Source organism: Pyricularia oryzae, chromosome 5 (genome assembly GCF_000002495.2).
Source record: "Pyricularia oryzae 70-15 chromosome 5, whole genome shotgun sequence".
In the NCBI taxonomy this organism is placed as follows: Eukaryota; Fungi; Ascomycota; class Sordariomycetes; order Magnaporthales; family Pyriculariaceae; genus Pyricularia; species Pyricularia oryzae.
The window spans coordinates 2372506-2382694 of NC_017852.1; the positions used below are offsets into that span (position 1 = coordinate 2372506).

Below are 10189 nucleotides of genomic sequence, written 5' to 3' on the forward strand. Positions count from 1 at the left end.
ATGGAGGGACACCTGGATCTTTTTGGGTCATAGAACTAGACTATCTAGGTCTAGCTCACCTTTTACGTAGTATACAGCGGGCATGAATAGCACGCTTGGCACGCAATAAAGTTACCTTCACTTTTGAGGTAGCAACCCGAAAACCTCGATCCTACTGTAAAATCCTTACTGTAAAGTCCCTACTGTAAAGTCGATCAGATTACCCTGTTTTTGAGCACACTTTGATCACAAGCAACTCGATTGATCAGCAGCAGAGGTACTGTATGTAGGTAGGTTGCAATCGGAAGTTTTGCACAAGGTAGCAGGAGCAACCACCCTGTTCGTAAGCATCAAGCTCCCTTCCGATGCGGGGACGTAATTGTGTGTGGTAGGTAGGTAGGTAGGTAAGCTAAGGTAGGCAGGCAAACGCAAGCACAAGCACAACATGGGAAAAAAAAATCCAGGCAGAAAAAACCCTCACCAAAGTGACCAAAAAGGACAAAAGAGGGCAATGTTTATTTACTATTAGTCAACTTCCCAGCTGAAGCGTGCTTCAGATTGAAGAGCATGTGGGCTGGCGCTCGTCTCGAGATCCCTGAAGCCTGAAGAGGTAATGATCACGGTGTTTGAGATGAGCAACGGTCAAAAACATGCCCCGGCGTTCGGCATTGAGCAGCTCCACTGTCAAGCAAAACAGTGAATTGACTTTTTTTTTTTTGGCTCTTCTTTCTTCTTCTTTGGCATCCAAAAAGCGTAACAGCCCGAGTCCACTTGACACCTGCCACGACCAGCTGCCTTGATAATTTGCTCCTGCATCTTTTATCCTCCCCGGTGCAAGTGCGGGGATAATGCCTCAACACCAAGAGCCCGGGTCAGCCCCATATTTGGTGGTGGAGGTGCCAATTTGCCAATGTTACCTGTTCATTTGGCCTTTCAGCTGTCACTGTGGGACGCGCGGCGAGGCGGCATTCAAACTGCAAAGTTGATTTCTCCGGCAAAGATGTTTCTCGGCAACAAACGAGATCGTCAAATGTAGGCCTCCCGCGATGCCATAACGCGCAATGACGAGAGAAGGAGAAAAAAAAAAGCGCCTAGTCCGTAATGATGTCTCTTAATTTGAGACGATATGGGAATCTTGAATCGTCGCATCATTAAGATGCTGCTATTTGTGTCGCTGCTTGAACGGGACGGCACAGGTACCCTGGCGATGATTGTTCGGATGGCATCGAGAGTTAGCTGACTACCATGACACACGCATATGTAATTACAATCAATCCCGTATGCGTCCGGTTATTGTTTTTTTTTTTTTTTTTTTTCTGTCAAAATTCTCTCGGTCGCTTGATGTCGACAAAGCTTGACATGCCTGCCAGTGATGTGGCTCTGCGCATGCAGGGTATGCACACTGATGAAAGGAGCCAACCCATACTTGTCAAAAAATTGAGGTAAAAGCGCTCTATTGAAAGAGACACGAGATTTCCCATCTCCATCTATCTCGCAAAAGACAGTCACGAGAAGATTGCAAGCGTTAAAATTAGAATGTTGCCTTCCGATGGACCGTAATTGATTGACCTGATGTGACATCGTCTTTAGTAACACGACGGAAACGCCTGCCATGCGGAGTGACCCGCAGAAAGGAGGTCCAACCAACCAACCCATCTTGCCATCCATCTTTCCATTTCGCCGCACCAGGATCCCCCGTTGCATTGGAATCGAATCTTCTCCGGGAGCAGGGGTTCCACAATCCCCGATACATACGGCTATTCTATGCCGCACAAAAAAACACCGCCACGATGGGATTACAAAGTGATGTGAAGCTATCGTGGTTCGCGAGTCTACATGCAGCGAATCGCAGCCAGAGACAACCATGACCAGCTGAAAGCTAAGTTGTGGAAGAAGCAAAGCAGAAACGTTACAACGATCAAGCCAACCCGCGGCTAGTTCTAGACATGCAGTAGACGGAAAATAAAAGACAAGTCCAACTTGGAAGGGTATGCCCGCTTCCAGGACGCTTAAAGGCTGGAAATAGAGCACAAAATTCCGAGCTAGCAACGACTTATCTCCCCAATAACAACTTGCGTCTCGGCATCCGCGCCAATGTGCTAGAACTAGAATGTGGCGCGGTCCAGACAAGGAGTTTCAATTGATTCAGTAGAAAAGAACAGCTGCTCCCTTCGCATTGGCATGCACATGCGCCCCAGCCGTTTACCGCGTCATACGACTCGCAAGAAAAACAATAATTATTTGATGGGCAGGCAAACGTGCAAACAGGTAAACGTGCAAAGGTGACTGGTTGGTCTCACTTCTCCCTGCGCGTTTGAGCGCATCGAGGGCAGGGAGCCGAAAACGTGCGCCAGTGGCTCGGGGTAGGCAAAAGGCCTGTGAACTTGGAACGAGGGTTGTGGAGCTTTTAATTGGACCAGTCGAAGGCGAAACTCTTGTTTTTCCTTTCCTCTCAGCCTCTTTTCACTGATGATCCGGCTCATTCAACAAGCCCTTTCAATGGGAAGAGGGGTTCTCTGGCTTGAGGCTTTTGGCTTGTCGCCCCGCCACCCACGCATTGCCCCTGTTTCAGCGCCGGGCGACCAAAACCGCCAAAACAAGATGATGGCTTGGGATGGCTTGCCATTGGTATCATCGAGCTGCATTGAGCGTAAAGGATAAAAAAGGAGGTAAGTGATATAAAATAGCAAGTTTTTTTTCTTCTTCTATTTGTTTAGGACAATAGTACTCAAAATGCGATGCAAAGCTAAGGATGCAACAAACACTGGTACTCCGTAGGCAATCGCCAAGCACTATACCACTACTACGTAGCAAGGTAGTAAGGTTCCATGCAGTAGTATGGAAGTTGGACCATGGGGATGATCGACAAGGGGTCTCGCCAAGTCCAAATGGGAATCGCAGTAGCAGGGTCGGAAATCCTGGGTCAAAAGGTCAGTCATAACAAACAATATTACAAACACGGCTTGAGCGGGTTGACGGAAGAACGGCCGAGAAAAAAAAAGTTGCAAAATAAAAAAATGATTAGCATCCCGCAAAGCCCAGACGCAGTAAATTGGGAAGAAATCACGTCACAAATCTCTGCATTTGCTGGGCAATTGATTCAATTCACAGAAGCAGCAATGCAGCGATCGTAATCGCAGTAGATCTCTGTGGCACGTTGCTCAGCTTTTAGCGCGCACATATCACATCCGCGCCGGGCCACGCCACACAACCTTCTCCAGCAGCTTGTCGTACTAATCTTGCTAATGTAGGTGTGTGCTGTACTGCAAGCACCAGCAAACAGGCAGAGAAAAAAAAAGGGTTCCTACCGCATCTCATTGTGCATCGCCCCATGCGACCCGTAAAAGAGGCCAACCCAGGCTGTTGGGCAAGATGGAGGCTGATGACCTCGTGTTACTGTCTTTTCTTCGCCGCGCCAAGGGCATGGCACGTTACCTTTTTCGGATAGGGCAGTAGTCAGTCAGTCATCAAAGTCATCAAATGCATTTGTTTTTTTTTTCATCACGAATTGGGAGGGCTGGCCTCTGGTAGGTAGGTAGCATGCATGCGTTTACCTAAACCGTTTACCGACTTGTCAGCTTGAAATGAACCATTCGTCGGCCGACGCCGAAAACCTGGAGAAGGACAAGACATTTACGATTAAAAAGAAATGCCATGCATGCATGCATGCACTACGGAGTAAACTACCTAGGTACCTAGGTAGGTAAGGTAGGTAGCAAGCTAGGTAGGTACCTACTTTTTTACCTACACATGCACACATACGAACATGCTTACGAACATGCCCGATTCATTTGATTACAAACGGTCACCTAATTACCTGTGACTGAACTACCTGACTGTTTGTAACGTAATCGTTTGTTTTTTGCCCAAGGAACAAATTACATTTACCGCCGTCCCCGTTAATTCGAGACCCATCGATGCAGAACACGCGGCATCACACGGAGACAAGTGCCAACAACATGGTCATTTCGGTTACCATTGGAACTGCGTTGGGCCGCTTACATTGCCCCATTGGTACACAGCACAAGGCCGCGCTGCTCAAAATCTGACGGCTGGTCTCGGTACAAGTCTGGGCAGCGCCTGTTAGGGATGGCGCCAGAGCTTGGCGGGAAATCCCTTCGCACATTATGGAGTACAGTAGTGATCGCTTTTGTTTTCGCCTGGCGTCCAGCTCCTCCTGGGAAAGTAACACGAGCCAAACATCTCCCAAACGCGCAGTGGAAACCTCAGCCTAGCCAAGAGACGGTGGGAAAGATCCACCCAGCCCGTTTTTTCACAGTGAGAGAGAGGCAAACACCCCTGGTCCTGGCTTACCTGCGTTATGTGCTTTGAGTCTCCATCACTTAATACGGTTTTCTACCATTAGTAGCCAGTAGCTACCGCTATTTAATTTAGAATCACGTACGAGTTAGTAGGGCGTCACGCCCCGGCTCCATTAAAGCTGCAGGGGTGACTTGGTCCAGCCACCCCTGTAACCTGCAGGGCTTGCTCCTGCACCTTTCACTCCACCCCGCTCCTTATTCGGTCGCAAGGCTCCCTCCTTCACTTGACGGCTCTGGGCAGGGGTTCATCTGGTTCAATGTTACGTACAGCCAGCCAGGCAATCAATCCCGCCGTCCGTCCCTACCAAGGTCTCCCAAATAAGTTGAATAAAGTCGGCCGTCGTCCTTCCTTTCACCTTGCATTGAATGTGCCCTTCCCTCCTCTTTTACTTCCCATCTCGCACATCTTTTAGTGTTGGACATCTTCTTCCTTCCACCTCTAGATTATAATTTTCTTTCCAGACTCTCGCTCAGACAAAGTAATTCAACCCAACTTTCGCTAATCATTCCTTCTTGGACCACCTCTTTTTCTTTTCTTTCCGACGCCAGTCCGAGCACCCAAGAACCAAGAAAAACAAAAACCACCCGGTCATTCTTGATTTAAATTTGCTTTGCTCTCCCGGATTCTTCCCATCAGAGCATTTTTGGATCAGCTTGTTGTTTTTTTGAAAGTCCTCGAGAGAGAAGAACTTTATATTCTATCGCATACAAGCGAACAACAACAGTCATGTACACAAAGACCATCTCTGCCGGCCTCATGGCCCTCCTGGCCTCTGTTGCCACGGCTCAGACTCACACTGCCTGCAGCCCCATCCTGAGGGATGACTGCCCCAACCCCAAGGCTCTGGGCAAGACTGTCGAGATCGACTTCACTAAGGGAGACGATAAGACCGGCTTCTTCAAGAAGCTCGCCGGCACCGAGTACAACGTCACCCCCAAGGGTGCCGAGTTCACCATTGCCAAGCCTGGTCAGGCTCCTACCCTCGTCTCCAACTCATACATCTTCGGAGGCAAGGTCGAGGTTAAGTTCCGCGCCGCCCCTGGCGCTGGTATTGTCAGCTCCATTGTGCTGCAGTCCGATGACCTTGACGAGATCGACTGGGTAAGTTTATCTTTTTGATATAATGGCGGCTATATGCCTTTTTGCATCCTCTGCCATGAACAGTTTACTAACGTCCTCTTGTACAGGAGCACGTCGGAAACGACCAGATGCGTGTCCAGAGCAACTACTTCTCCAAGGGTAATGACACCGTCTATGGCCGTGGCCAGTTCCACGACCTGCCTGCCAACGGCATGGACACCTCCCTGACCTACACTCTTGACTGGACCAAGGACCAGCTCCAGTGGATTGTCAACGGCAAGGTCGTCCGCACCCTGAAGCGCGCCGAAACCACCCCCGGTGCCAACGGCTACCCCCAGACCCCCTGCCAGATCCGCATCGGCACCTGGGTTGGTGGCGCCGAGGGCGGCAACAAGGGCACCATTGACTGGGCTGGCGGTCTGGCCGACTTCTCCAAGGCTCCCTTCACCGCCATCTACGAGTCGATCAAGGTCACCGACTACTCGACCGGCGCCACTGAGTACCAGTACACCGACCGCTCGGGCAACTGGGAGAGCATCAAGGTTATCAAGGGCGACGGCAAGGACAACAGCAGCAAGGATGGTGACAACAACACCACCACCTCGCCCTCCAGCACCAAGGCCAGCAACGGTACTGCCACTGGCCCCTCGACCATGGCCACCTCTGCCACCCGCCCTTCTAACACCAGCGCCACCGGTGGCAGCTCGACCAACGGCTCGACCAGCACCCCTGCCTCGAAGACGAGCGCTACCCCCGCCGCTACTGGTGCTGCTATTGCCAACCTGCCCAACCTTGTCCTGGCCGGTGCCGCCGGTCTGGGTTACTTCATGCTGTAAACCCAGCAAATCAATCAATCAACAAAAAGCAGAAAAAAAATAGCAGTATAAACATGTGATTTTTTGGGGGGGGGGACCGGCTTGGATTGTATGACCTTTTATTTCGTCTGTTGATACTTTTTTGTACTGCAAGTCTTTTATACCAATTTGTTTTTTTCTCTGCTCCATTGCTCGGGACCCAACGGTAATCATGATTTCATCGACCTGTCTTGAAGGGTATTGTTTTACATGACGGGCAAACATTGAGTATTGGATCAGTCAGCAAAAGGGGATTGCTTTCACTTCCATGACTATAGATTCTACAGTGTTCCTTCTTGTCTATACTTCTTTCAACTACTGCATAGAATCAAAGAGTATACCTGAAAGACTTCATTCCGCTTGTTCCAGTGACGATCAATACATACGTATTTTAGCCCCTTGCAAATCCATGGTCATTGGGTTGTGATTTCTGCGACATAAGGCGGCGGCTGTGTACATGATTGTGATGCATCAAAACAGCCAATCATTCACTGTCGTTTCCATTGGCGTCACTTGGCGGTTGTCCTGGTCATTCGACCAATGGACCAATCACTCCATGACCACGGGGTACATTGAATGGGTGGGTTGCCAAAAACTACGAACCCGGTATCGATTCCATGCGTCGCACCATCATGTGCCAGTCCTGAAAACATTGGTCCTAATCGTTTTTTTGTTCGTGTTCAGCACGGTCATTGATCTGCAAAATTAGTTTCACAAAAGGTCTACTATAGATGACGACGATCTTTGATATTGGCATTTCTTTTCTTTGCGATGCGGTCTGTTTTTTTTTTCTTCACCATCTATCTATCTATTTATTGCCATGTGCGCAAGTCGATTCATAGCTCAATCACCGAATGCTAGTCTGCATTTGCTAAATTTTCTCTAGGCAGCTTACTTCCCCTATTACGGTACTTCCTAATCCCACTTGAATCCTATTTGTGTTACATGATGGGATGACACCGGCAGTAATCAAATTCAAGTCTAATTTCACAGAAGCTGCAGCCTAAGCTGTCTTTCCCCAAGGGGCTACCGCCCGCCCTACCCCTGGCCCGGTCTCTTTTTAACCCCTGCGCCCTGGAAAGGGAGAAAAAAAATTCAATAAAGATGACCAGACAAAAATATATATCCAATTACAGTGTCCCTTGAAATCAAACAAAAAAAGGACCTGGGTTTTTTTTCCGCCCGAGCAGAAGTGTGAGCCTCATTTCCCACGGAATATTGCGACCGGGAGCCTGTTGCGTCTTTTTTTTTTTTTTTTTTCCCCCTCATATCGACGTAGCCTTACCTCCCATGTTAATGTCTCCCAAATGGGGACTTTTGTAGTCATTTCCTGGTCGTTTGAAACCCAGCGGTGCGAAGGTTCCCAGTTGGTGCGCTTGAGTGTGCACTGTTCCGTGGTCGAGTGAGACGAGGTGCTCGGTCGGGCCAAGACAACAACAAACGTCACACTTATTTCCCGGAGATGCGTTTGTTTGCAATATTCTTGGTCATGCACGATTTGCCCAGAAGCCGGTGTTCAGCATATGGAAACGCACAGGTTGCTTGAAAGGGCTCATGACCAAGGCTAGCAATACTGCTAAAAACTCGTGCTCCGATTCACGATTGTCCCAAGGAGATGAAATGCCAATGAATGAACTGAATAGAAGGGAGGGAAGCAAACACAGAGTATAGTACATACAATGTAGCGTCAAGACAGTCGCTGTTTCATATCATGACCCATTGCATCCCGCGCATCTCGCGCGCCCGTCGCACCCAGCTCGGCGGCACCCCCTCGTGCTCCCCCGAGACGATCCTCCAGTTGCACGACTGCGGTTCTTGATCCGAGGAGCCGCACAGAGTGCTGTCATCCTTGTCCGACTCCTCGTCCTCCTCGTCCTTCTCCCCAACCTCGGTTCCCGGAAATGGCACGTGGACCACCGACCGTGACGCTTCCGCACAGCTCAGCACCAACCCGGGCCGACCGAAGCCGCTCCGCTCCGCTAACCCCGCCCACGCCGGCGGCGCCAGCGCCCCCTCGACCGTGGCCCGGTTGTCGTTGTTCACCGCCGAGGGGTCCAGCCAGGCCTCCACGTCCCACCATATGCCGAGCAGGCCACGTAGGTGCCGCCGCGCCTCGTCGTGCTCGCCCGCCCAGCGCCGTGCGCCGCGGACCAAAGCGTCTCGCACCATCGTCTCGGAGCGATGCGGTTGTGGGTGACTGCTGTAGTGGTCGGGCGCTGCTGTTGAGGGCGGGCAGTCGCCCGTGTCGTCGTCGCCGCACCAGGCTCGCGCCACAAACGCCAGCACTGCCTGCCGCTCGGCCGGCGTCATCGTCTTGACCCGTGTCGCGGCCAGTACCGACGAGAGGCCTGCAGGTAACTTGCCGTCTGGACTGGACAGGCGGGTCGTCATGGCCAGGGTGCGGAGGGTGGTGGTTGCCGCTGTCATGCTTTGCTGGACTGTTACATGATCAAGGGGTATACATGTTAGTCTGGGCATGTTTGTATCGCAGGCAACGTGAGGTAGAGAGCAAAAGACAGCTTCCTGCTCACCTTCAAGGAGCTGTCTCTCAAAAACCCTCCTCGCATCGTGACGCCTGCCGCCTATCCAAACGTTGTACCTGCTGCGCAGCCGACAGCTCCGCGACGGCTGACCAAAGTAGTCCCAGTGCTTCCTGCGCAGGACCGCTACGATGTTTTGCATCTCCCGGCTCAAGCTATAGATCAGGTCTGCCACTTGGTGGCCGTCAGACACCTCACCCGCAACCGCACCGAAGACGTCGTCAATCTCACGGTAGAGCTCATCCGCGCCACGCGAGAACCTGCCAATCATCCTCGTCAGCACGACGCCGTACGCGCCCAGACACCAGGGCTGCTCAAACAGCACCGGCGAAAGGGACGGCCCCGACGCTACGCAGCAGGTCGCAGCCTGGGCCAGGATCCTGAAGCACGCCATTCCCGGGGCGGCCGTGGGGTGCGCCGAGGGCGGGCCGGCGATCCACGGCCACCAGGCCTGCGGGAGGTAGTACTTGTCCGTATAGCAGGGGTCCTGGGGCCCGACGTCGGTCCGCCGGATGCGCAGGTGCGTCCACGGCAGCGGGGCGGTGGTGGGCAGTCCCAGGGCGCGGTTGACAAACGCCGGGTTGTGGAGGAGCTGGTACGTGTCGGTGCAGAACTTGCGTACCGCTCGGTTCTCGGCTAGGATCCCGGCGCGGCCGCAGGCTACTGGGATGGCCGTGGCGTCGATCTGCAGTGATGTATGTGTCAGAGATGTGGGTACCGGGGAAAAAGGGCTTCAACGAGAACCTCAAGTGTAGGAAGCAAACTAACCTCGAGGGCCACGAGGTCTATAGGCTCCTGGCTTGAGATGCCAACTCCTTCTGTCCTGACCTCGCGGAATTTCCCCTTCGTGGTTGGATCGTTGAAGGCTCGGGTGAGGAGCTTGCTGGTCTCAGCGGCGAGACTGGGGTCCATGTAAAGGTCTGTCAAAGGTTCAACTAGGTCAGCAGTCAAGACCAAAGATACCTAGTGGTGCTGTTTCCTGAACATAAACCTGGATTCCGAGAACCACCTACAATAAGTGATCCGGAAATCAGCTTTGCTTGACCGCATTAGCCTTGCGATGAGCTTCTTTCTCGCCATCTCAAGGTTGGGGAGATTATTTGGTGACATCTGAGTATGTTCCAGCCAGGTTCTCGGCTAGTAAAACGAGTGTAATGGGCAGTTGGCCCCGAGTAGTCAAAGTATAAAGCGAGCGTGATGGTATAAAACGAATGTGATGATAGGGCCACAGTGAGAACCGCCGTTAGAATAACCTCATGAGAGCACTATGTCATAATCCAATGCACGAGACATCGTGCAAGACTTTTGGACCTCTATCTCCCGTGCGCCATGCTACGTACCCTACCCATGTAGATTTTGCAGGGGAAACGTGGGGGATACTGGCCAACTGAAGAAGCGGCTATTAGCTCGTAA

At 51.7% G+C, this 10189-nt stretch overlaps 3 protein-coding genes across 3 annotated transcripts; 1 reads left to right on the forward strand and 2 right to left on the reverse strand.

Annotated features, from left to right (window-relative positions):
* Positions 1 to 3542: 3542 nt before the first annotated feature.
* MGG_17417 (uncharacterized protein) lies at positions 3543 to 4108 on the reverse strand (the record flags this gene model as incomplete). The annotated part of the gene is made up of 3 exons (XM_003718399.1): positions 3982 to 4108; positions 3716 to 3723; positions 3543 to 3593 (listed from the first exon to the last, which is right to left on the reverse strand). Exons 1-3 carry the CDS (start codon positions 4103 to 4105, stop codon positions 3543 to 3545), a joined length of 183 nt encoding a protein of 60 aa, XP_003718447.1. The 5' UTR covers positions 4106 to 4108.
* A 403-nt stretch (positions 4109 to 4511) lies between these two features.
* On the forward strand, positions 4512 to 6674 carry MGG_00592 (cell wall glucanosyltransferase). Its single transcript, XM_003718400.1, has 2 exons — positions 4512 to 5403; positions 5490 to 6674. The coding sequence occupies exons 1-2, from the start codon at positions 5029 to 5031 to the stop codon at positions 6216 to 6218; spliced, it is 1104 nt and encodes a 367-aa protein (XP_003718448.1). The 5' UTR covers positions 4512 to 5028; the 3' UTR covers positions 6219 to 6674.
* Positions 6675 to 7940: 1266 nt separating this feature from the next.
* On the reverse strand, positions 7941 to 10125 carry MGG_00591 (uncharacterized protein; the record flags this gene model as incomplete). The annotated part of the gene is made up of 5 exons (XM_003718401.1): positions 7941 to 8674; positions 8768 to 9461; positions 9545 to 9696; positions 9790 to 9913; positions 10117 to 10125. 5 exons carry the CDS (start codon positions 10123 to 10125, stop codon positions 7941 to 7943), a joined length of 1713 nt encoding a protein of 570 aa, XP_003718449.1.
* Positions 10126 to 10189: the final 64 nt, after the last annotated feature.

Excerpts from the sequence above, each read along its gene's own strand:
- MGG_00592 (XM_003718400.1), top strand. The coding sequence starts at position 5,029 with ATGTACACAAAGACCATCTCTGCCGGCCTCATGGCCCTCCTGGCCTCT. Across the intron at positions 5,404-5,489 it reads ACCTTGACGAGATCGACTGG|GAGCACGTCGGAAACGACCA; the intron begins GTAAGTTTATCT and ends CCTCTTGTACAG.